General features: G+C 39.6%; 2 protein-coding genes across 5 annotated transcripts in view; both read right to left on the bottom strand.

Moving 5' to 3' along the window:
• The window catches only part of LOC123972849 (la-related protein 4B-like), a 49,101-nt gene extending 30,714 nt beyond the window's left edge, over positions 1–18,387 (bottom strand). For both annotated transcript variants that reach the window (XM_046052562.1, XM_046052563.1), the window contains exons 1-3: positions 17,828–18,387; positions 13,006–13,139; positions 368–521 (exon numbers count right to left, since the gene is read on the bottom strand). In XM_046052562.1, the coding sequence (XP_045908518.1) occupies positions 368–521; positions 13,006–13,086 (235 nt within the window). In that variant the 5' untranslated portion in view covers positions 13,087–13,139; positions 17,828–18,387. The remainder of the gene's footprint in view (positions 1–367; positions 522–13,005; positions 13,140–17,827) is intronic.
• Positions 1–27,467, bottom strand: part of LOC123972848 (disco-interacting protein 2 homolog C) — a 459,676-nt gene that overhangs the window by 281,823 nt on the left and 150,386 nt on the right. The window lies entirely within an intron of this gene.

Here is a 27,467-nt window from a genome sequence, read left to right as displayed (position 1 = left end):
TTGGTGCATAACACTACAACTTAATGGATGCAATTTAGATTTACTTATTTAGCTGACGCTTTTATTCAAAGCGACTTATAATTGCCGTATACGGCCGCACGCCTCTCGAGCAACTAGGGGTTGAGTGTCTTGCTCAGGGACACATTGGTGGATGTGTCAAAGTGGGAATCGAACTCAGGTCTCCCACACTGAAGGCATGCCTTATCACCATTTACTTGATGCTCTTATAGATTACTTCTGTGGACTTATTACTCTCATGTGAATGTGTGTGTGTACCACAGATTGTCTGATTAGCTATGATGGCCAAATAACAGACTATTAATACAGAAGTGTATGGAATATTTTGTATCCTGAGTCTTTGGCTGACCTTCTGGGCCGGGGTCGGCCGAACTATCGCAGCCTTCCTTCCATGGCTGCAGGGCAGCAGTTGTGGTGTCAGCACTCCCGCTGGGGTCCAGGCTAAACATGTGGTTGGCCCATGCTTTCGCATTGGGGTTGAGGTCTGAAACCTTGGCGGATTCCTGTGAACAGAACACGGAGTTTGGTCAGGGATGTCAAGGCAGCTGAAAAATTGGCTAGAAACAAGGCAAACAGCACAGATACAAACACAACTGAATCTGTAACAAGATTGCGACTGACTAAAATCATAAATATTTAGCCTTTTAGTTAATGCAAGTCTGACATGACAGGTATCAATGACAGTTATGGAATATCACAAGTTATACTGTAGTTTACATTTTGCCAGTAAGAATGTGTAATTTTTAAAGCGATTTTGGTTTCATTATCATTTTTAATTGTCTAATTTTTCACTAACTTCACAATGCAAACTGACGTATGTGTCTCACATACATTATATACACGCAGAACAATGTGCGTGAAAGTTGCTTTTGCTTTTTTAACAATGTAGCCTTAGTGACTTACAGGTTGTGCAAATGAGCCTAGAAACGATACAGTGACATAAAGTAACATGTTTGTTAACAGCGAAGGGGAATATGGTTATGCAGCCCTCATGCAGAACTACATGTGCATGGAGGGTTTGTGGCATACAGCGTTATCAGGAAAAACATGATCGCAAAATCTTCTGAAACAAAAAGTTTAAATTGACCAAAGTAATTTCCTCTGTGCTAAGCTTACTGTTAAATTCAGTGACAAAATAATGTTTGAATGACCTGACTGAGTATTTGGGGTAAATAAGGTTCTGTTTATCACTCAATTGTTTTAAATCACTTTAATCTGTATTATTAAAACAAAACTGCTCCAAGTGATTCAGGAGCAGAAATTTGTTACCAGGTGGCTGAATGGGCAGACTTAGTTCCCCTAATCATTACACTAATAGAAAAGGCAAACACAATTAAAGTCTACATAATGCCCACAATTCAAATGTTCTGACTTGGGCAACAGAAATCATTTGACAGGCACTCATCAATTATGTCACATAACCGCCTCATCTGCCAACAAGACCAACAACATCTGACAGGAACCGCTTCAAACAGCGAATACACTAGTACAAGCGGACAGGGAGCAGGCTCATGAAGCCCTGCTGAACATACTCACAGGATCAAAGCAGTTCAGCATGCATGTCTCACAGGCTAACAGACTGTAACCCAGAGCCGTGGTCAGAGCCAGTGTTTCATTGAAATCCTGAGGCATAGTGGGCCAGGTACTTCTTGGCGGTGGTGGTATAAGGCTCCACTGCATCCAATCCATGATTAATACACACAGACAGAGTCTAAAGTATCTCCACAGACAGGCAGAGGAAGACCCCAGACCAACAGTATATGCCTTCAGCCATAACCTGGGCTCCTGCAAGTGAAGTCAGTACCATCATTACACCTCTCCACGTCGTCCCTGTCAAATCACAGCCACTGCCACGCTCAGTCTGGCTCTTCTGATGCGAGCTGCTGGGTTGATTCAACAAATCTGATGACAGCACTGAGGCTCCGCTGCCCCAGTGGGCTCGGCTGACGTTGCAGAAGCTGACTGGCTGTCTTGCTCCTGTTAAGCAGCAGTCTCTGCTTTTGTTGTGTTGCTGTTGCACTGAGTCATTCTCCGGCAAAATACTGGAGCTATGGAGGGAGTGTTAGAGTTGCACACCTGAGCTCAAACAAAGCCTGCTCCAGTCATCCACGTGCTAAATCAACCCTGGGGCATCGCTCAAATTAAAATCAGCTCCCTTGAGCCTTGGTTTTAATAGATTATTCTGCTAACGAGCCGAGTTGCTGAGGCAAGAGAAAGGCTGGCAAACCTGCTTCTTATTCAAGCAGTAGCAAGTTGAGTCAAATATAGAATAAGTCAGAGAAACAAAAGGACAAAATGAAACATAAAGAGTGAGGAAAGGGACAAATAAGTCTCACTTGATACAAGATGAGCAGCAAGAGACATTGTTCCTGGGTCGTATTTCACAAATGCTGCTCTACAAAATCATTCGGGATGTGTCAGACAGAGCCCCCCCCCCCCGCCTCTGTAAATAATCAAGCCATGCACTACTGTATAACTCCCTACTCCTGTCCAAGCTGGCTGCCATAGAAACTGTTGCTGACATCACCGGATGTGTACGTTCTGGGCACCGCTTGACCTTTCAAATTTTTTAAATGTTCCCTTCCTTCACAGGAGGAGGAAAAGGTTAGCTGCCTCCCTGATTGAGGGTGTATTTTGGGAGGAGACGAGAGGATGTGATTCATCATGAACCGTGGACAGAGACGAGTTATTGACAGTGTCATTGGAGGGCAGCCGGCGTAGCGCTGGGTTTATTGCTCTGCCTCTCTGATGGAGGCGAGCACGCAGTGGCAGACATGATGACAGAGACGGCAGACATGCAAGAGTCCTTCAGGGGAGAAAACAAAAACAGCTGAATTTTGGACTTATGTCTGTCTGCAGACGTGAGGCTCATCTTCAGTCTCTGACAGCTACAGAGCTGCAGGGGACGGCAGGCCAGATGAGTGCTGAGCACTCTGGAGTCAAATGCATCACAGCTACTGTTAAACACTTCGTCCTGAGCATCGTTTCCTACACCATTAGAATAATTAAGCATCAAAATGGTTCAGGGTGATGAAGTATTACCAATTCAGTATCGCTAAATGTAAAATAGCATTTAAACCTCGTGTCTCTCTCTTGTGAAGGTTTTCAGAAACACCACCACGACACAAACTTAACTGGCAGACAAGTTCAAAAAGATAATGATTAAAGAACATTCAGTAAAAAAATAAAATAAATAAATAAAAAAGTATAGCCTTATTCCACATTGATATATTCATTATTTCAATGGGCTCATGGATGGCAGTTTCTCCTGAATGGAGAACAGAGCTTTGTAGGCAAGATTAAAAATGGGGACATCATCTTTCTGTCTGCAAGGTCCATATCTGCATCCATGAACCACATTGATAGGCATGTGTGAGATTGATGCAGCTGTCCAGGTTGATGTAAGACCCCTTACAGAAAGTACAACTCTTACATTAGGATATGTCTTCAATCATTCTGTGTGGACTGAAGATTTAATCCATCACTTCTGATTCTGATAAAGCAGACAAAAAACCACCCCTCCTTGCCAACCAGAAATCAACTAACATGAACACAACATTAGGCTGAAACAAGTGAAGGGCTGGGGCGATTCGTCGGCGTAATCAATTACGTAAATACATCGTATCGCATTACGTGCGTCGAAGTTTCGCTGCATCATGATTCCCTCAGATACAGACAGTCAACAACATGCTGCTTCGTGAGCAGTGAATTCTGTCTCCACACAAGCACGGCACAATGTCTGTTATTGTTATTATCACAGTAGTGATTGGATTTATTTTAAGATATGCTACTATTATCATTATTCTAAATATGACAAATAAAAATATAAAATATTGATTTATTAATTAGTTTATTTTGGATCAATTATATCATGTAAAAGGCTCCTTTAGAATATATAAAAATTAGTCAGATTAATCAACTAATCAAAAATATAATTGTTAGATTAATAGATTAAAAAAAATCGTCATTATGTGCAGCCCTAATCAAGTGAAATTAAACAATAATTTATTCTTCTATCTACTTCATCATATCGTAATACTGTGTTTTCACTTTAACAAAACTCTGCCGTCTAAATTAATGTTTACAGACAAAGTGTAGTTACAAAACTCTAAAAATCTGTTAAAGGTTTTTGTTCTAATAATGTTTGAAATAATTAATTTAAAAATTATAATTACAGCTGAAACACAGTCACACTAAAGAATTTGATTATTTTCATGTAAATATATATATAGCAGATCTATAGTGATTTCAGCCATATTCCCCAGCCTTACTAGAAGACCACTGCTGACTTAACTGATGCTACTAAGTTAGAAATTCAAACATAGAAATTTCCCAACTTCAGTATTGTTGAAATGCACTTCATTGGACTCATCAGCATGTAAATGCTACACGTCAAAAGAAAAAAATGACAACAGCACTGCAAATCTTTCACACCATCTGTCTGGTACATGGTTAAACTAATGTGTCACATTTTATGAAAACATCTCTGTCACTCCTGTTCTCAAAACCCTGCTCAGTACAATCAATATGTAGTGTGAGACACGAGAGGTAAGGAGAACAACATGTTCTCATACCTCATTTTTTTTCACAAATACCTTAATTTTGTGCTCAAAGTTGCAAAAATTGCTTAGTTGTTAAAACGTTGTTAAAAAAATTCCATAAGTCATACGTCATTATCCAAGATTGCGCAGGCGCACTGTCATGCCGTCACGCCTCGTTAAGTCAGAGCATCAAACTAAAACATCGTTGTGAGCTAGCTAACCAATTTATCATGTCATTTACTTAGAAATTACAGTAGGTATGTCTCTCTGTAAAGTAAGGTAAGCGCACTATAACACGTAATGGGAGTTATCATGTGCAGTGCGTGACAGGACCATCGACTGTATGATTGATAACAGCTCATACGCGGGGTAAATACTAGCTACTCCTGCCAGACAGTAGTGTGCTCAACTTTACAGTGTAGTGATGTTAACAGCATATCGTTAGTGAACACTCCAGCCGGTCAGTTTTTGGTTGTCATGGTAATTGATTATGTCCAACTATTAACCCCAACCCCATTCTCTGTTTGAGAAAGAATTTTCACCAAAAATGGCGGTTAAAACTGGCTGGAGGGGCTTTAAACTCTGTTACTTGAACATTTTTCACTGTGCTCGTAAATCAAAAAGGTTATCGTAGAGCCCTGGTTATGAAAGCCACACAAGGTAAAACACGTGGTTAATGTTGTGAAATGGCAGTTTGGTTAGGTTTAAATTCTAAATAATGCAACACTGACTTTGTTTCACATGAGATTCGAACACTAGTGTCCTGTGTGAAAGAGTTCGACCCATTCATCCATCAAAACTACCTCCTTACATCGACTTTCGCACTCTACATCACCCGACTTCCTCCTTTGCTACTGTCACACTGCCACTACAGCAATAAACGGATATCAGGTTGTAATAAGCTGCTTGTACAAACGGTATATAGGGTCGCTTATCTGGAGAGGACAGGCAAGATATGAAATATAGTCACAGTTATAGAATTAGTCTTTGATGTGATGATGTCATGATAGTTAAGGTGGACAGTGAGAGTCACATTTGTCTCAACCAGTAAAAAAACAGCAATGTAAATCTGGTCTTACGTGGTTATTTCAAACTCTTTACAGCTGACACCAATATATTTTTCAGCAAAATCTAAAATGTAACTGTATTTGGTGTTTGGCAGGTGTGGTCTGGCCTAACATTAGCAGCTGCATGGGGAGAAGATGAACAATTTTTTAAAGTAAGTAAGTTTCCTCTGATTTTTCATTCTCAAACAGTATTTTTATACCAATAAAAGCTCTTTAACCAAATGAGATGAGGATCTGATCCCAGCTGGTCCACCTTTCTTTCCAGCTTTTGTCCATCATCGATTTGATTTAACATGCAGTGCTATAAATAGGTCATATTCAATTTCTGGTCTGTTTCTAACACGTATGTTTAAAGCATATGGTGCATCGCTCTGTCTCTGTGTGTATGCATGTGTGAATAAGAAATGAGCTGGAAAACACAAGGGTTTGGTACCACAACACGGCGTTGGTGTTACTATGGCACCGGCTTGATTTGGGGCTAGACTAGATTTTGATTAATTGGATAAAAGTAGATTTATATATAACTTGAGTTAACTGTTTTTCCAGAAAATGTTACTATTAAAAACACATGAGTCTAATTTCTTACTTTATTAATCCTATTTCTATGTTGAGATGTTCTAGGTGCTCCTAGTTCAAATTAAATGTGTTAATATTGCCAAGTTAAATACTTTACAATTAATAATTGTGCAATTATACAACATGCTCTACAGTCATACAGAATTGAGTGTGCAGTCAACAGGCTTCTAAATTCTGAGGAAATGACTGACAATTTGTATGTGGGTAGAGAGGTTTCAATTTTACTTCCTGTGGTTCCAACACTGTTTTAGTTTCCATACATTGCAAACTTTGGAAGTCTTAACAGGTTTCAAGATTTTAGTCTGTGTGAAGTATACTTACAGCAGCAGAACAGCATGTGAAGTGACAAACCTAAAAGCCAAATAAAATGCATATCGAAAGATAACCTGGCCTGAATATAACTTCTGTGCAGACCTCGTGTGCATTTTATGACTTTTTAAAAACTAAAAGAATGTGTGGGGGATTTCTCAGACTTTGCTCGGGAACTCTCGACACCCTGAACTGGTGCTGTGTTTTGATTCTCTGGCCGCTTTTCCCCACCCGCTTTTCCCCACCGCTAATCCCAGCTTGTAATGAGACCTACAGCCTGAAGCACTAGCCCACTAGACTCAATCAGAAAGAGTTTGCCCATTCCTTTTCGCAGCCAATCTTCTTTCCAATCTTGAGTGTGTGTAAATGACAGTGGAAAAAAGACAGCGGGCTCTTTCCATTTCCTAATTTTGGAGCTCTCCGGAAAAATAACTTTTTTTTTCGCCTGAAGGCCATCCGCTTATTTCATACCCATTTCCTTAGTTCCACATTCTTTCCTATTTGAAGAGGTTGATTGAAAGCCATCAGGGAAACACAGACACATCTCCGTATTTGCTTTGTGACAGACACAGGCTCAATTTCTCAATTCAATTCCCTGTATTTCATCTGTACTGAAGCAATAGCCATGCTTCACCATACTGAGTAAATTACAATCTCTGCTAGACAGTGCGTTAAGTTAAAGTAATAGTGCGACCAAGAAAGACTTCCCTTAAAAACACAAAAAGCATGAGCTCTGATCCAAGGAAGATTGATTTAAGGTGCTGGAGCCTGCACTAGAATCAAAACAGCAACCGAAATGGGGAGTGATCTGGAACCTCAACATTTTGCTCCTCAAGCCATAATGCTGGTTGCAAATACTGCAGTAAAACTGATTTTCAATCCAAACCAAGAGCCTTGTGACGCCACCAGCCAGGAAAACCAGCCAACCACACACCACGCCAGAACAGCGGCACAGACACTGTTCAGGGAGACAGCATGACACCACTGGGAGAGGAATAAGTAACTGATGTTTTTAATCCGGTTTACAGAGCAACTACAACTCACCACCCACCTTCAGGCGACCCAGTCGTGTTTCCTCTCAGGGAAGAACCAGAAATCTAAACGGCAGTTGGTTAAGTGGCTGGTAGAGGAGGCAAGTGTACTCACCAAAGCCAGATTTTACCAGTATTTGGATGGAGGCTGGTGTAATTTCCCACCGTGGTGACCGCATTTAGCCTGGACACTCTTTGCAAAAGTGTCACATGTGCTACCATCAATCAAACCTGCAGGGCTGTGTAGCAGCCTGGCAGAATCATAAGCCATTCAGCTATGTGAAAATGGACTGAGGAGTCTGTGGGGATAGCATGCAGGATTACTCTCGCAGGGTGGCCAGTGAGACCAAACACAGGCACAGTCACCTTAGCATGAATAGTGCTTCCTCCTTACAGTGCTTTGACCCCTTGGATGTTTTTGCTTATACTTCCTGAACTCACTATGTTTCATAGCTAGACATGCCATATTTTCTTTCCAGGATAGGTTTGGGTACTCAGATGTGACATTATTTGGTATCTCAGCTGTATAATACGTGTTACAGGACTGCGTGATTTTGTGATTAATGTGTTTTCAGTTTTGGCACTAAAGTTGCCACCATGTTTCAGGTGATGCTAATAGGATGTATAATGTCATGGAGTCAGTGAGATGGCTGCAAGTGGCTTTTGAGCCTAAAGGTGAGCCATAAAAAGCCACGCTGCATCAGCTCCTGGCAGTTCATGTTCACACTGCAACCATGGATGTACAGAGAGCAATCAAATCTGTTGACACTGAAACAATGAATAATTTTACTACAGATAGTTTGCTCCATTAAAGTTATAATAAGCATCATTTTATATGATTTAAAGAACATTAATGAATCATTATAAATCCTACATACAACATACAAGAAAGAAACTGACAGCAACGCGTGTGCGTGCGCACGCACACAGAGGGGAGCAGTGCAGGTGACAGGTGAAGTATTTGAGTTGACGACACCTTGTTATGTTACAACGCTGAAATTCAACCGTGGTGTTCCGTCAACAGATGCAGTTAAATCTGGTAATACAGACATGGACACGGTAAGTATTTTACAAGTATGGACCAGATGATGCAATGCCTGTAATGAACAGGGTCAGGGTTTCTCCTGCATAGGGAAATTTTTGGCACCCACCAAAGAGATTTTAGCGAGCGCCAAAATGATCAGAATTGAGGAAAAGTCGTGTTTCAAATCCTCTCCGACTGTGTTTGCCATTTATCAACAACTATTGAGCAAGCAGAACAGAAACTTAAATACGACGTCTTTGACTTCCAGCAATCACGGCCCTCCTCTCATCCACAGTCACTGTATTTACACATGCAGCTGCGCTGGATCAATAAACCAGCTGCTATGTTGGTTTGACTGCGCCTGAACGCTTCGCCACAAAGCTCGCACTAATGGGAGGGATGCTTCCCTGTGATTTCTCGCAATAAAAAAGCTATTTGTGCGTGAAGTGTGCCGGTATCCACCAGTACTGTCACTTTTACATTTTACTCTTTGGCCAACCGACACTCCTCTCTACCCTCTACGCTCACCTGTTCCCATTTTCGCCTGCCTGCTAATCTCCGCAGTGTGATTTTAGTTCTAGTTAGTAATTTGCATAAACAAATGAGAGTCTAACCACCACGTAGAGCATTTTTCTTGCACAATAATTGAATTACTGAAACCAACCTACAAAAATGAAAGTGCTGTTTTGTCCAATATCAGAAAATGATTTTATTTTAATCTCAACTAACAAACTATCTGTAGGAGGAGTATACAAATAAAGTGTAAACTGTAAATATATTATACTAACATTAAACTTTCTATTTCATGTTATAATATTTATTAATATACTAATTTATACGTTTACGCCTCCAAGTTGTTGATATATTTTGTTTATCAAATGTTCAGAAATAACAAGAAAATGCATTTCATTTGTTTGTTTTCTTTAGCTTCCCATACTTTGGACACTTTCCTCTTTGTCCCTCACTATTTTCTCTCTCTTCCTCCACTTTGCAAACAGCTCCATAATAACACGTCGTGTTCACAGCGTAAGCACGATGTGCAACAGTAATAAATGCGTGAAACAGTGTGCTAAATAGTTATATGGATTAAACAAAGCATCGATGCAGTTTATTAATCGATGAGTTGTTTCAGCCCTAAAACATACATTTGAGAGTTTCGTCTGGTAGCTGGTGTAATAAAACCAAAATATAATAAATGTTCTGCTTACTACACACATGCACAGTTTCATTGACAACCTGCAATTAACTTCGGCAGCTACCCTGGTATTAAGAGGGAAACCCACTAATAAATAAAAGATGTGGACATAGTGTTAGCTGCTCTGCTGTGTTTGGAGGTAATTCTAAATCTAGGTCTCAGCAGCAGGAGAAACAGCACTGTGTGTTTTTAAAGGGACAATATGAAGTTTTTCACTGAAATCACTTATGAATAAATCACTTTTTTCTCCTTTTCGTCAATGGGCTGTAACCTCATTTAGAAATGAAGCACACACCCGTTTTCTCTGTTGCTTGGAACGGCCACTAACAGCGACAACACCGCAGCTAACGAAACACGTGTCCACTAACACCATAAGACGACCGGCTCCCAGCACAACACAGACTCCAACATAAACTCCACCTTAAGACAAAAAATAACAATAAAGATTTATATGCTGAAGCCCATCAGGCCAAACAATCACAACGACTTTGGGGGGAAACAGTAAACATCAGCAAGGCTTGAGTCACAGAGAGGCCTCCGCTTGTTTATACTAAGTTAGCCTATAGTCATGCAAGGCAGCCAGCTAACTTTAGCACAGATCTGCCGCTGTATGCTTTGTAACGTCGTTACACCAACACAGTGGAAGACCCATCCACTACAGTTAAGTTACTGACTGCCGTCTAACTGTTATAAAGTGTACAGTGTAGCAACAATCTCATTTATAATATTCAGTCCAGCTCAACGGTTTCCTTCTCATCCAGTACATTTAGCTGTGCTCACATTGCTGAGCCTCTCTGGTGAAATAGTAATCACGTAACAAGCATGGATTAGGTCAACCTCAGCCTGAGTTTCCAGCATGTTGTGTGAAACTGTCTCCGGTGTTTTGGTCTCTGTGTGTGCGATTCTGCTCGCGCATGTGAACGCGCACACATCTGGTTACAATCTAAAAACTGCACCGCTAGTGGCTGCTGAAAACTACATACTTGTTCCTTTAACTTTTATTAAAGCCATAGTCGATGCTATAAGATTCCTTCATTTTTCTGTACAATGTTGCTGTTGACCCAGGCTAACTCAGTGTGATTTCTGACAAGTCCTCAGTTTAAGCTCCAGTTTGTTCAGTAGATGATGCATTATGTTGTTTCATCACATCCCACTAAAAGGCATTAGAATCAAAACTTGACTGCTGCTTTAATGCACCCAAGATGTATTGCTCCATTTTCAGTCTAAGCCATCACAGTCCAACAAGGTCCAAAATGTCACATCTGTGATAAATGGGGCCAACATAGGCTCATGAAAACAGAGAAATAAAAATGGGTCACAGTTATTTAGTTACCAAAGTTGCTTCTTTCTCTGCATCATGTTTCTTCACAAGGTTCAACTCTATTATATATAATCAGTGTGGGAAAACAACTCCAGTCAAATCCAAGCTGTGGCTGGTATGATGTTCTCCATCAATGAGCCAACCTGGATGGGAACTGACTACAACTTGGGAGGACTTTCTCTCAAAAATCTGTTCTTGTGCTTTGAATTCAAACGTACTAAAGCCACATTAATATCTACTGTCCCAAAGTACACTTCACAGTTGGTAATGAAGGAACTGAAACTTTCTGATGTTGCACTTATTAAAAGCCTCTTTTCGTAGGTTCACCAGCTAAATGCCACAGATGTACCCTGCCAAACAAACAAAATCAGAACTGGATCCAGTTATATCTAGTCTGATAGCTTCCAGAACAATAAATGTAAATACAGGAATGCAAACACCCAGTCCTGACGAAACATTTAAATTGCTGAGGATTAAAACACAATATTAGATAAGGGTGGTTTAGATGACTAGACCTTCAAATTTGGCAAGACATAAAAACAGATGACACAGACTACAATACTAGTTAGTTACTACTACTACAAGTTGACAACTAGTGATAAACCCACTACACAGCACTGTTGAAGTTACTGTCAACTACTGCCAGGTTTGCAAAAAAAGTACAACTTAACATCTGCTGAAGCTACACAGCAAGCATGTGTATGCAGTGCCAATAGCCAGCCTGCAGTGTTCTCCAGCTACAAGTTACCAGTCCTCATTCAAAGTCTATTTCACAGATTATCTCCTTAATTTAGACTCTGTAACAGCATCAACTGCCCGCCTACGGTCTTAATGCAACACAAGTAATCCCCACTGTATGTTTATGTATACAAGCTTAATCAACACTGGGAAATTTGCTGTTTTTGTAGCATGCAAAGTTTGCTAAGTCTCTACCTGGTGCCATCCATTATTCTGTTATACTCGGTAAACATGCACACACACTTTCTGATGCAACACAAGCATCTATCCAGCAGATAGCTGCAATAAAAACACACACTGAGTGCAAGATACAACAGCAGGTATCGCCTGTTACACTGTTGCTTGTTTGGTTAAAAAAAAAGCTAAACGACTTGACATATGTGGGCTGAGGCTGTGATAATACAAACCAATCAGAGGACTAGCTAGAGAATGTATGAGCAAATACTTTGTTTAGTTTTCAGTTTGACTTTATATGAAATTTACTGCTGCTGCATGATACAGCATATATTGGGTGAGCCATATCTTGGGAGAAAATATATAACTATATAATTAATACTATTTATCAAATGCAAATCCCTTAACCATAAAACTGTTGTTGTTGGATTTTTGTACAATTTTAATACACACTAAATTTATTGTCAGATATTTCATTTTTTAAACGATGAGACAATTTACAGAAAAAATAATTGGCAACTATTTTGATAATTGCTTCATGTTTAAGTGAGAAAAATAAAGTAACTTGCAGCCCTAATTTAATTTGCTGGATTACTTGAAGACACACATTCCTGTCTGGTTATTTTATCCATAAAATGTATCTATTCGATTTTCAAAAAAATGTGTCACAATATAACTTTTATATGAAAACACACACCATGATAAAAGGATTTTATCCACACAACCCACATTGAATAATATATGCTCTCATACTACTCTTTTACTTAACATTTGTTAATTGTTATTTATTTGCTTGAGAAGTTTGTACCGCCATTTTTTCCATTTCCATGAGGGTAATGAAGAAAATATAAAATTGTAATGACATTTTACAATTTTCTTACACATTTCTACAACAAAAACAAACATCTGAATATTTGTGGGATTTTCACTGGAAATGACTCAAATGTATCAAGTCGCAAATTTAGGAGGAGCAGAACAAGAGAAAAACACGTATTAGTATGTAAAACTCACCAAATGAGAGTTCTCTTTTGCCTCTTGTACTTGCTGCACCTGTGGTTCAGCTACAACTTTCGTGTCCTGGTCAGAAGTCATGAGCCGTCTGCTTCTTGGCTCCTCAGGGAGAAGTCTCTGTGTCACCAAGTAAGCTACAGGGGGGCAGAGGGGACAAACAACTTAAGATTCAAGAATGGATGTTTATCACATGACTGTGGCATAATATCAATCGTTACACGTGTAAGATGAAAAGGGACAGAGGGGCCGTGGCCGATAGTTACTTTCAAGGACCGGTGAACGCTAAAAAGAACTGCCCGTTGAGATAAGTAATTATTAAATATGCTTTTTCTTTCCTTCTTTCTTTTTTCCAGTTTGTGTACATAATAAAACAGCACATCAAATTTAGAGCTATAATTTAAAAATCAGCCCAGTCTCACACAACAGATTTGTTTATTAAATGATCATCAAGTACAAACGCATTGTTACATTTCCGCAAGTTGGATAGGTATTTTAAGCAAAAATACAGCAGCAACAACAGTCACTGGGAATTATTTCATCATTCCTCGTGAAGTACAGTACTGGTAACTAGCTGTTCAGCCTGCTCTCCTAATGAAGATTGACAGCAAGACGCAAGACGTCCCCCCAAATTAATACTGTACCATCCTTATTTCCTCTGCAGCCGCAAACACACAACACGACCTTAACACTATTAGGCTGCAACCTGAGCATCTCGCCCACCTGACAGCGCTGCAGCTGAACTGAATGTGCCACGCACACGTTTTACCGACACCTGTTAACGCGTTGCTACAAAGAAAAAGAGTTAGGGGCGCAAACTTGGATATTACTGAGTAAATTAAATGCTTGGTAATTAAGGGAGGCGATTCTCACGTTGCCTATTTTTCATATTAATTTCTACAGATAAATGTTAAAAGCTATAAACTGAGACACAAAAGGCAACATGAACACCATGGCTGCCTTGTACAGCAACTACAAAGCCACTGTGCGTTTGTTTACGGTGCTGACATAAAGCAGTTTTAAAAAATGTGTTATCAACTTGTTATCTAATTGTTTTAGAAGATATTCAGTATCTCAGTATTTAAGGTTGCCAGTCTTTACCGAAATTAGCAAATATCCAGAAATTCACATCAACTTCACTGTTAACTGTGTAAATTAAAACATCAGCTTTACGTTGTTTTTGATTTAATGTTGAACAGGTCACCTTTATATAAAATATGATTTAATGTGTAAGTTGTCATTTTCTTAAATTATATCATTAATAGAACTCTTGAGCCAGTTGAAGGCCCAGTCAGAATGGTACCAGCTCCGCCTCATTCTGAGGCAGGAAAAACCCTGTATTTTGGCCGAAAGACCATTCTGTGACAGTTAAATACAAACGTACACAAAATAATTGACAGACTTGGATGTTAAATTTTAAGATCATTATTGGATTTATAGGTTATAATGATGAGTTTTCTTCTGTTGCCCAGGTATTTCTTATTTCCAGTATAATATTATAGAATGTGACTAGTTAAATATTGCATTATAGTAACTTACTGCCTAGTTAGAGGAATATTGACGGCGTAGTCTAAATATTGAAATGATGATATTATAACCCTGAGATATACCACTAGCCTAACCATTATGTAAACGGTGATTTTGGATGAACTGATTTCATTACTAGTCAATGTCTGTATATAAACTGAAGCAGTTGCTGTCCACTGTAGATTGGGGAATGTCCATTTCTGACAGCGAGATGTGCCTTCTAATTGATCGGATCAGAAAAACAACCATCACCAGTTTTGGTAATCAATTAATTGTTTGAGATTATTTTTTTAAAATGCCAAAACTTGAAAACTAGAGCTTGTGAGGGGATTTTTTAAAAAACATTTTCTGACACTATACACACCAATTGATTAATCGACAAAAATGATCTGTGTATTTTCCGATAGCAAACATTTTTTATAGGTGTAGCCCTTAGTAAGAAGCCTGCAACAAGTGGCTTTGCAGATTTAAGAAAATTAATTGAATATCAAACTTTGATTCAATCTCATTAACTTTCTGTCATTAGAAACTGACCCCCCAACATCCACACAGATCTCAGCTAGTATAGAGTACCCGGATCTGGACACAGCCGCCATCCTCTCCGGAGACCCGACCTACAGCCGATTTATTCTTAAGATTTACTACCTCTTGAAGGAGCGTTTCTATTTTAACCCACGCAGCTTTTCTTGCATTTACTGTACTGGTTTAGCGGCCCAGGAAACTCACAGACCAATTGCATGTGCTCCAAACGTCTCATGTGATGCTGCTCAGCCAATCAAATCTGTGCATTCCAATAAGCGTTGCAAGTCGAGTCCGCGAGCGAGATTCACCAGAGACGTTTGGAAACACACAAGGACATAGGAGATGAAAGGGAAAAGAGATTTCACAAGGCTTTTGATCAAGAATGTACAGATTCTTACATGTACATTCTTCCCACAGGCAGTTCAACACCAGAATCTCTCCATATCCAAGCCAGACCTCACGTTTCTCACTTGAGAAAGTAGGGAAGTGATATTTAAGAGGGAATGAAAGAGAAGGAGGCATTAAAGCTGTTCATTTGTTAAGATGTGTTTTAAAATTAGTTGTGACTACACTTCCTCAATTCAAGCGATTTTCATTTTTTCTGAAATTAAGCACTTTATTTTAGTTTACTTAAATTAATTTATTATTAGAGTAGTTTTTTATTCTCCCTCCAGTTTTATGTGAAAACTGACAGTAAATATTGTTGAAATATTATTTGATTTGACAGTCAGTTGTTGACTAAAAACATATGTTGATACAACTAGGCTATACGTTATGGCACTGAATGATAACGCAAGTTAGTCGTCATGATGTTCTGGACTTTTGCTTCGGGAAATTTTCTCTAGCTGGACCTCTTTGAATTTTAATTAAATATCCCTGCTCTATAGCAACATTCTTCTACACACTGTCCTTTTTTTGTAACAATATGTAACAAAAAAGTTTCATGCTTTCATTTCTAAGGCTGTTTCAATACCAGCAGCCCCATTGGTTAATCCCTTCCACTACATCGGACCTCAGTGTTACACATTTACAGAGAAAGAAAAGGGAGGAGGACCCCCTCGAGTCCAAACATCACTGGAAACACCTTCTTTTCTGTCCCGTTGGAGCCGTTTGTAAAGCAGTGATAATCTGTCCCAACAATTGGGTGCCTGTCTGACACGGGCCCTCACTGTGTTTGCATACAAAGCAGAAAAAGAATGGCAAGGCTGTAAAGCTGGTGACCTTTGATCCACATACTGATTCCCATACACGGCGTATGTGTGTTTGTGTCATGCACTGCCATGAATGGGGGCTAAACACGACTCCATCAATGCTAGTCAGCTATCAAAACAGCTGTTGTGTGGCAGATTTAAAATCTGCCAACTGAAATGTACATTTAATTTCTGTGTGTTTTTTCAGCCACACCACAGCAAATAATATGAACAAAAGGCGGAAGTGATAACTCATTTCTGTGGTTTTGCAGCTTTCATGTGTAGTTTTAGGACTTTGGGTCCGTCAACAAAGATTTCTGTCGTTTAAAAAGCCTTCAAACTGAGCAACTGACACATGCCACTCTGCTGCAAATCCTGACAGTTAGTTGTGTTTTGGAAACTATATATTGCTACCGCCACGTTTGAGACGCGTAAACTCCATGGTCGGTTTCAATTTGATGCTTATCTCAAAACAAGGATGTTTTTCTTCTGATCCTGAAACACCAACAGCTTATAGATGCATGACTTTAACCGATATACAACAACATATATTACATGTCAACCACATTGCTGTTGTAGACTCTTTGAGTCAACACCTTTCATAAACACACATTCTAACTTGCAGTACTGACCAAGTCCTTGTATTTATCTATAGGGCAGATGGTAATCGCAAGACTCCTGAGGAGGAGTCAGTGTGAACTCATGCATCCCATAAAGAGACAGACCCCCTCACAGTGCTTTCCTCTACATATGCATTGAGTCAATCATAACGTCTAGACAAGGCCTGAACCAAAACACACGCTTTGCTCGGTCCTCCTCCTCCTCCCACTGCCTTGTTTCCATCCTGCATAATCACAAGAGCTGATTTATAAACCAAATGCTACTCTGTTGTTCCAAAATAAGCCGGAGGTTCAACCCCACCGGTTATTTTTAGTCGGTGGGTTACCGCTGGTGGAGGATGGTCACCAGGCATCTTACATGTCCCTGTCGGGAGTGGTGAACCAGTGTTTATGTCCATCCCAACAGGCTACTGCACACTTCAGATGCGTTTGTTTTGATCAACTCTACTAACTTGTTAGCCAAACACTGCAACTTCTACTAAAGACGCAATGCAGGCGTATTTAGTAGCTGACACAGCCGAGAAAGACTGCAGCTCACATGTCATGCCCATGCACAGTGTCACTCCTTCGTCACTGGGCAATATCACATTCTGCCGGCTTTATGGGCACCGAGTACAGGCTGAATGTGGGTGATAAATTACCAAACAATTGAAGTGTTTCAGTCGTAAACAGACCATCACGGTAATGTTTTAAAGTTGACTCGGGCTAAAAAGTAGCAGCCATGTCTAGTTAGCTGGTTTGCAGAAGCATCCAATGAAAGATGGCGACCTCCGGCGTGATTTCGCGGATTCCCCCCCCCCCCCCCCCCCCCCCCCCCTCGTTTTGAATCAAGCTAATATTTAGTTAGCAAACAGGCTAACTTCAGCTGACTTTACAGAACAGCGACATGACAGTGTGTGCCCGTGTGTTTGTTGCTCTAATGCCCACTTTGATAAACACTAAATTCGAAAACGGTTTCTTACTCACCTGTCAACTCACGGCACGGCAAAGCAAATACTCTGGTGGTAGTGGCAGCTGGTGGTGGTGTTGGACTGAGGCCTTCAATTGGCTTCCAGGCTAAATACGCAGGGTATTAGCTAGCAGGCTATATCGAGCAGGCTAGCTAAGACGAACCGGCTATACCGCTCTAAACCTCACCAGAAATACTCTTTAGATTTCAGGGGAAATAGCGACGACCAGTTGTAGAGCACTGACAAAACGAAGCCCCCAAAATTGTCTGCAAAAACGGGCTCCCCCGACTAGCACTGCAAGCTAGTTAGCAAGTAAACTAGCTAAGAGTTAGCTAGGTGGCTGGCTAGCTAGCTTGCTTATCAACTTTGTGCAGTCGGGCTCGATAAATCTGGCGCCTGGAATTTCACGCGAAGCAAGATCCTCACGATCAACAGCAGGCTATACCGGAGAGGAAGTCAAAATCCTGCCAAGAAACCCTGAAACCGAGGAATTAACGTTACTAGTCTCACGGCGTCCGATCGATCAAACATTCGTTACAGCTAAAGATGAGAGAGGGGCGGGTTAGGAATGGAGAAGTCGCCGTTTCCTTTCCCTTTCGTGTGCAGCACAAAGATCGTCTATAGTGTTTATCGATGGAGCACTCAAAAAGGCCACCCGGTCTTTATGATGCCTTCAAACAATCGTTGCACTGTAGGATCTTGTTTGCACGACACATTTGAACCATAAAGTCTATGATTTAAATACATTAAGGCGAGAAACCACAGTCAAATAAGCTTTCTTTCCCCACACATAGCCATATTAGCCATATGCTTTTATCTTGTATTGTTTTTGTATTATTGTCTCTTGGGTATTATTGTCTTTACACTTGTTAAAGCACTTTGTAACTTGTTTTTGGAAAGTGCTCTACAAATAAAGATTATTATTATTATATTATATTACAATGGAACTTTACAAGCTGAGAGTATACATAAATAGAAGCTTTTTTTGAATTACATTTTTTATGCTCATTTCTATTTCTTTGCTATTCAGCACATTGTTAAGATTATTATTTTTTTGTTTTATTGAGATAATATAACAAAAGGCCAGACATTTACAGAACAATTTATCAAAATATTGTTATAAAATGCCCATAAAATGATAACTTGATATAATACTTGTGTGTAAAATGATGATGCTCTAACTGCTTTGAAGGGCCAGGAATATGACTAGGCGTACAGGAAACGTCATTTTGAGAAGCAATAGAAACCAATTTAGCATAAAACGTACTGTTTGTCACATGAGCACAACTCTCATAGATATATTATATATAGACTAGCTAACTTTGTGTATATATATATATATATATATATATATATATATATATATATATATATATATATATATATATATATGATTGAATATGGAGAGTTTTAAAAAGACCTGTCGAACCTTTACCTGGAAAGTGCTAACAAAGATGAAATTTGTGGTAATAATAGTTGCAAAATAACTTGAAATCCCACGACCCTGTACGCAGGATAAGCGGTTGACGATGGATGGATGTTTTGACTAAACGTTTCATGTGCAAAAAGATTTGGATGAATTTTACACAGAAAAGACATCATTTGGCGAGGTGAGCAGCCTTTAGTGATGTTGCCCTAGTAAAGCTATGATACAGATTTTTATACATTTCAGTTCTATTTTCATTTTGCCAGAATTCCTCCCAGTTTAGAATTGCCAATCGTCTATGCACCACAGTCTTTGTCTCTGTACTAAATACGTACATACTTAAAGAAAACTCCAGCTATGTAGAATTGGACTTTCATAAAGTTGGGGGCTTGTGCGAAACAGATTATAAAATAAAGGTCAAAACTGAAGCAGCTGAGGCCAAGATCCTGGATTCCACACTTCCCATAATGCAACTTGATAGCATCTTTTATTAGACCCTCCATGCCTAACAAATCCTCCACACCTTTCAAACTCAACATTCTCTACTGATTACAGGCTGTCTGTAATCCATGTGTAGTCTGAAATCTAAACTGATTTAACCCTAATGACATCATCGGGGTTATTATTATGAGAAGTTTAAGTTTAAGAAGAAATTCCACACTGTAGAAATTCTGACAAGTAAAAGTCCCGCATTCAGAATCCTACTTAAGGAAAAGTGCAATGTATTATCAAAAACTGTACAGTAACAAAAGTAAAACTACTCATGATGCAGCAGAATGTCCCTGTCAGTGTTACATTATATTACATGATACTACTACTGAACATCTAAGCAATCCTCTTAGTTTGCAAGATGTTAATCAACAGAGCAACTAGCCTCTGAACTGTAGTGAAGAAGAAAGTCAAAATAAAGTGGCATAAAAGGTAAATGTTTGGGTAACAGATTGTACTCTAGTCCAGTAGTTACTTTCTGCCACTGAAAGTGTGAAAAGTGTAGACTGTCATGTTTCTCCTCTGAAACACATGACTTCAAATGACCCCAGAATGTGCATGCACCAATCAGTAACTTTAACAACTTATTGGCACAGTTTATTTTTGGCCAAGGTTTCCCTTCTCTCCCTGTGAACATGACAAAAGAGGAGGGAAGACTAAATCATGCCTGTGCGCGTGTTGACTCAGCAGGGATGAAATTACATGAGAAACAGATCTGAAAGCAACACAGAATGCCTGAGAGCTGCAATGCATTATTCTGTTATATTTTTATATTTTGAATTGTCACACGGCACCACCATAAGTTGATGTGGAAAAGGCTGAAATTGGAGCAATTCAACGGAAAACAGGAAATTAAGTGTTTAATGCTCAAAATTTTCGGGGGGGCAGATCCCCCTCTCCTATAAAACTGTGGTGAATATCTCCTCTTCTTATTCACGTATAACCAATATCGTGTATGGTCACATTTCGTAAGCTAAGTGTAAGCTAAGTGTATATATATATGTATAAAAAAAAAAGATGTTTTTTCTCTTCCTTGTGCATTTTTTAGAGTGCTCAATGAAGGGCTTAGTCAATGCATTTTAAGAACATATCTACTGAAATTCAAAGGCAATGGACACACGGGTCATTGTAAGTGGCCGTGACGCAGGAGAAGCAAAGCTGAACCGCTCTCAGGTTAGCAGCAGAGTGAGACCTCTTCCTGTTTTTCGGCTCTACTGAACCCGGAGCTGTCACACAGAGCTCGAGCTCCCGACCCTCCTCCTCCTCCTGGTGCGTCGCTCTCACAGCGGGCTGTCCTGATTGGTTGACACTGGCAGTGGGCGCACGCGGATCCACTCGTGATGGAGGGATTGGGTGTGGCCTAAAGACTACAGGCTACACACTGATTGGCTATTTCTAGATCACCGCGAATCACAACAAATATGGAGCGGAGGTGCTTCCGGGTTGGAAGGCGTCTTTTCCTTGGAACAAAATAACCCCAAATAACTAGTTTAAATAGATCATGTCTCCCACCTTTAAAGAATGGTGAGGTTCTATACTTTTCTTACTGTCAACAAATGCCATGAAACGTCTCAAACCAACAATGAAATCAAGTATTATCTTTGTATCAAAGCCTGATATATCTTCTTTTTCTGAGCCATAGAGCCACTGATGTCAAAATCTATTTAAACACATCAGTGTGACATGCTCCTTCATCACCATGAACACACTGCAGTTTATTCTGACTCAGTCCCACCTTCCTGTTGACCCAAATACTCACTAGAGAATACTCACTGAAAATAGTCCCATACGAATTTCCTCCTGTTTGAGTGACATTTGATCAAAACTACAGTGCCTAGCTGTTTTAGGACTGAGCTTTTTAAAAATTTAAGTTTATATTGATTAGCCCACCCATTTTTAAAGATTTACATCTGTATCAATTGGCTTGGAGCTTAGTGCCATAGACAAATATGGAAGTCAGAAAGTATTGAGCTAATAGCTAATATAATATACATTAGCTTCTTTATATAAAGTAAAATCAAAAAAATATATATTTTAATGCATTCATAATCTATATATTACCTTGTGCAGTCCTGATTTACATTAGTAAATATATTCATACATACTTTTTTTGACAGATGCACATTCTGTAACTGAGCATCGAAGGACTGAGCATCTTTTATTTTTATTTTTTTTACTTATTCTGCCTATTTCTGACTGATCGATTGCTCCATTATGTTTTGTTTCATATGATGTTGATAGATTAGATTAGATTCAACTTTACTGTTGCAATGTGCAAAGTATGGTCCGGACATAATGGAATGCAGAAATACCAGAAGTGCAGAAATATGTGTTTTTATACAGATAAGTGCAGTTATGCTACATCTTACAATATGTACAGTGGAGTTACAATAAACAGATACTTATAGTTACAGTATATATGAACATATTAAAATGTATAGTAAAACGAAGTAGAAAGAGGTAAGAATGAGAGCTCAAATGTAAGGTATACAGTATGTGCAGTATTTACAGAGTATACATTTATTCATTTAGCTGACGCTTTTATCCAAAGCGACTTACAATTGCTATACATGTCAGAGGTCGCACGCCTCTGGAGCAACTACGGGTTAAGTGTCTTGCTCAGGGACACAATAGTGGATGTTTCACAGTGGGAATCAAACCCAGGTCTCTCGCACCAAAGGCAAGCATCTTATCAATGCGCGATCGCCACCCAGTATAAGCCGTGATTTATTATTAGGCTACTCTTATTACACACTCTATCCTCTGGACTGATGCCAATAAATGTTGACAGTACATTTATTTAAATGGCGGGAAGCTAAATAACAGAAACACCTCTGTATTATGCAAACTACATTCTCCAAAATGATCATGAAGTTGAGTGTGAGTATTAATACTTCATATTTTACAGTGACAGAAGCGAACCACATTTCAAATATTAACAAAATAATAAAAATGATAATCTACTGTAGCTTACTTTGGTCAATTTCAAGACATGGTAAAAACATTGATAGAAATTGTTAGAGAAATGTTGTATTTGTTTTGCTGTGCATGTATTCGGCCGTGAGGGGGCGCTGTGTAGAAAAGTCGCCCAAGTGTTTTTAGCGTCTTTTCCGGTTCTAGCGGAACGAGGAGCCTTCCTTTCCCCGTGCCGTCAGCGGACCACAACGTGTCGCGACAAAATGGCACTTTATAATTTCAAGAAGATTATGGTGGTTCCCACCGCCAAGGTGAGTTTGGTTCCCCGAATTAAAAATTTTAACAGGGCGTTGTTGTGTTCCTCTTGTTATTCAGCTTTGAGAGACGGTGTAAGATAGAGAAAACACGGTGGGACTCTGTCGGGAAAAACACGTGCTGAGCTGGTGTGAAAAGACAGCAGCAGGTTTTCCATTATAGTGTGTTCACGTAACGCTACTCAACGTAGTTGTGATTTATAGTAATAAATTAAGAAAGGAGGCAAAAAGAGGAAACCGCTAACTATTGAGTATTCAGAGACGGATAAGCTTTCGTGTTCAGTAAAGGACTGCTGACACAGTTGACATAAGCCCAGAAATGTCCCGCACCAATCTCTGTTTGTAAATCTGGAAGTTAAAGACTGTTTCTGTGAGCAAGGATATGCTATCCAATCCGGCATGCAAGACATAAATCATGCAACAGAATAAAACAAGCTAAACTGGTGATTTTCACATTCATCCAACAGTGTCTGTCCATTTAAATACCATGTTGCAATTGCCAGCCATTGAAGTAACGTTAAGTCACAAATGTTGGGGTCTTTCGAGAATAAGAACTGCTATTTCTTTTTTTTGTGCCGAATTGACAAATCGACACGGATTATTTATGGACATAATGCAAAATGTTTTTATAAATTGTCTACTTTTGTCGACAAGCGATTAAATATTAAACTGACAGATTTGTTAATGGAGTTTGGCAGGAGTCTCTAGGAAAACGCTCTAACATCACAGTTTGCTGGATGGAAATACAGGAAAACTTCATGTTATTGTGGAGACATGTCCAGTTAATGCTACTGTATTTATAAATATGAAATACAAGTAACAGGACAGTACCTTTTGTTAAGACCTTAATGAAATATCATCCAAGGCGAAAGATATTTGATATGTTAGATATATTATAAGTTAAGACTGTCACGGCCAAAACGGGCTTCTTTAAGGATAAATAAAAAAAGAATCTCGTGCTTTTTTGCAAATAAAATGTTGAGAAAAGTCTTGAGTGTCATCTTCTGTACTATAACAGCGACCTGCATACTGTTCCCCTCTCTGCAGGATTTCATCGACATCACTTTATCCAAAACACAAAGGAAGACTCCCACTGTGGTACACAAGCATTACCAGATCCACCGTATCCGACATTTTTACATGCGAAAGGTGAAGTTCACCCAGCAGAACTACCATGACCGCCTCACACAGATCCTCACCGACTTCCCCAAGCTTGACGTAAGTGAAGATGCTTCAAAAAGTCTCTTGTATAGTATGAAATAACCTTTGTTGTTAAGATGTCATGTTGTAGATGAACACCTTTTGTGTCACTGACCAGTAACATGTTACCTGATGTTCATGTGTTTGGTACTGTGTCGTTTTCCTTTAGGACATCCACCCATTCTACGCTGATCTGATGAACGTGTTATATGACAAAGACCATTATAAATTGGCCTTGGGACAGATAAACATTGCCAAGAATTTGATCGACAAGTAAGTTTGTCTGAAATCTTATGCCCCTTGTTGCAAATTGCTGTGTTTGACTGCAACACTTCCTGTGGGTTGTCTTTGGTTTCCCCATGTTTCTAATGATCTTAAAGCAATAAAGTCTCTATGAACAGCCTTCTAGTTGAATCGCGCTTGTAAACACAAATATGTTGTTGACTGTAAAAACAACTGTTAGTGAGATTTTTCCCCTTGGAAACAATGTATGTTTTATGAAGTTTCCTTTTTTTCAGCCGAGGTTATGTAATGACATTAATCACACAACCCTTAGCCTCCACTGCTGCTACATTCTGGAGTGGCCTTTTATTGTGGCCAGCCTAAGGCACGCCTGTGCAATCCCCATGCTGTCTGATCAGCCACACCTGTGAGGTGGATGGATTATCTCAGCAAAGGAGAAGTGCTCACTAACACAGATTTTGACAGATAGAAATTTGAGTTCAGCTCATGATGAATGGGGGCAAAAACAAAAGTGTTGCGTTTATAATTTTGTTCAGTATATTTGGAAGTTGCAGATTTAATCAGAAGACCGTGACATTTTTTTGCCATTATCAAAGTCACAAGTTTAAATTCAGAAAACATGACCAGTTGAGTCTGGAAGCTGGACCAAGAACTACAAAGATGATTTATTTATCATTTTACAACAGTTTTAGTTCCCTTTATGCTACTCACAAAAACAAATGTTATAAACAAATGGATAAATAAGTCTGGGAGGAAACAAACTTCTATATCTCTTCCCAGAATGCAGCAGGGTGAACAGGCTGTGTCTGGGTGGGTACTGTCCTTTAGTATCCTTTGGGCTCTGCAGACACCTCACCTCACCAATATCACTGATACTCGGGAGATGGGTACCAATGATATTCTGAGCAGTTTTAATCACCTGCTGCAGAGCCCTCCGGTCCTGGGCCGTGCACATCCCATGCCAGTTAGTGATGTTTCCAACTCAGGATGCTTTCTATTGCTCCTCTGTAAAAGCTGGTACGGGAATTTGGCCTTCTTAAGCTTTCTTAGGAAATCTAAGCGTTTCTGAGCTTTCTTCAGCTTTCTCTCAGCGTGGAGATGTGAGATGGCCATGTCAGGTTCTCTGTGATGCTGATTACCAGGAACCTGAAACATGTTTGTTTTGGTACAGACCACAACAAATGTCGCATCATGTGCCAAATGTAATATTACTTTATTGTGCAGCCCTAACCAGCAATTTAACACACAACCTAGAAAGGGAGAACAAACTTCATTTTATTATTATTTTTTTTATGCTCTAGTGTTGCTAAAGACTATGTGCGTCTGATGAAGTACGGAGATTCTCTGTACCGGTGTAAACAGCTGAAGAGGGCCGCTCTGGGTCGGATGTGCACCATCTTGAAACGACAGAAGTCAAGTCTGGAGTACCTGGAACAAGGTAACTGAGAGAAAAATCTGGTTTCTTAGATTCATTTATTATTTCTTGGCTTTGACTTTCTCAAGTATATCTATCAGATTTTTTTGTTTTTGCTCGTTTTTTTGTCGTCTGAGATGTTTTCATGAGCCATTTTAATACGTTAATGTCTTTTCTGTTTTTCAATATGTAAATGAAATGATATCCCTGTTATGTACCTTCAATAGTGCGTCAGCATCTGTCCCGTTTGCCGACCATTGACCCCAACACGAGGACCCTGCTTCTGTGTGGTTACCCCAATGTTGGCAAGTCCAGTTTCATCAACAAGGTAACCGCTCTTTCTATAATACTTACTGCTGTGTATGGTGTAGCAGGAAATGGTCTTTATGTTCCGTCACATGTTGTTGTTTTTTTTGTCTTTCAGTGTTAGTTAGATGTAACTCTTTATAATTCTGACGGAAAATTTAAGTTGCTGGATGTAGCATTTTTATTAACATCTCTGTAAATTTAGCAGGAATCATAATCATTAGTTTCAGGGTTTTAACTCCTCGACTTCCTTTTTTTAAAAGAATGGCTAACATAGTGTAAATGGTTTACCTTGTCAGGTGACCAGAGCAGATGTCGATGTCCAGCCCTACGCTTTCACCACCAAGTCTCTGTTTGTGGGTCACATGGACTACAGATATCTCCGCTGGCAGGTAAGATGCTGCAGCTGTTATTTTCTCCTTCATACAGCTTTACGTCCTTTTTTTTCAAATGTGTTTGACGAAGTAACGTAAGCAACATGAACATGAACTGGAGATACAGTGGAGTAAAAAAAAGTATTTGGGCAGTGACACATCTTTGTTGTGTGCACTCTGAGCTCCAACACATTGGATTTAAATGTAACACTGACTGAGGTTAAACAGCTTACTGTTGTCTTTAAATATAAGGTGTTTACATCCACAGCAGATGTCCAAGGACTTAATAATTATTTTGTATAATGTTAGGCCAGATAAGTAACAGTTAAATTGGAATTTCTGAGGTTTTATTTGTGTGTTTTTATCATTTCCTTGATTTAACCTTACAGTTGACTGGGTGTATTGGTCATGGTCGTAAATAATCCATCTCATCTGTGATCTTAAGATGCATTAATGCATGTAGTGCTATTTAGTATGTCACATCAGAGGTCTTAAAATAGAGTCACCTTCTGTAATGCCATTATAAAGGTGCAGAAATGTGCAGACACCATCATGTTTCCCTTATTATTGCACACTTTCATCCTGTCACCCCAGTCATTCTTATGTTCACTCTGTGTGAAGGTGGTAGACACCCCGGGTATCCTGGACCACCCTCTGGAGGAGAGGAACACCATTGAGATGCAGGCTATCACGGCTCTGGCTCACCTGCGAGCAGCGGTTCTTTACGTCATGGACGTATCTGAGCAGTGCGGTCACACCCTGCAGCAACAGCTGGAGCTCTTCAACAGCATCCGACCCCTGTTCGCTAACAAGGTCAGACATCAGTAATGTTTTAGCAGTCGTCTTATGAAAGCATGTATTTCGCACACACACACACTCTTAAAAAACTTGGTAGCCTATTACATCACAAGTCGCAGACACGGTGGATATTTCACAGGCACGCACCAGGTAAACGACTGAACACAAAGTGTAGA

The sequence above is a fragment of the Micropterus dolomieu genome, linkage group LG06 (genome assembly GCF_021292245.1).
Source record: "Micropterus dolomieu isolate WLL.071019.BEF.003 ecotype Adirondacks linkage group LG06, ASM2129224v1, whole genome shotgun sequence".
Lineage (NCBI taxonomy): Eukaryota > Metazoa > Chordata > Actinopteri > Centrarchiformes > Centrarchidae > Micropterus > Micropterus dolomieu.
The sequence above is the reverse complement of the archived record's forward strand: the minus strand, read 5'-3'. Positions and strand labels throughout refer to the sequence as shown.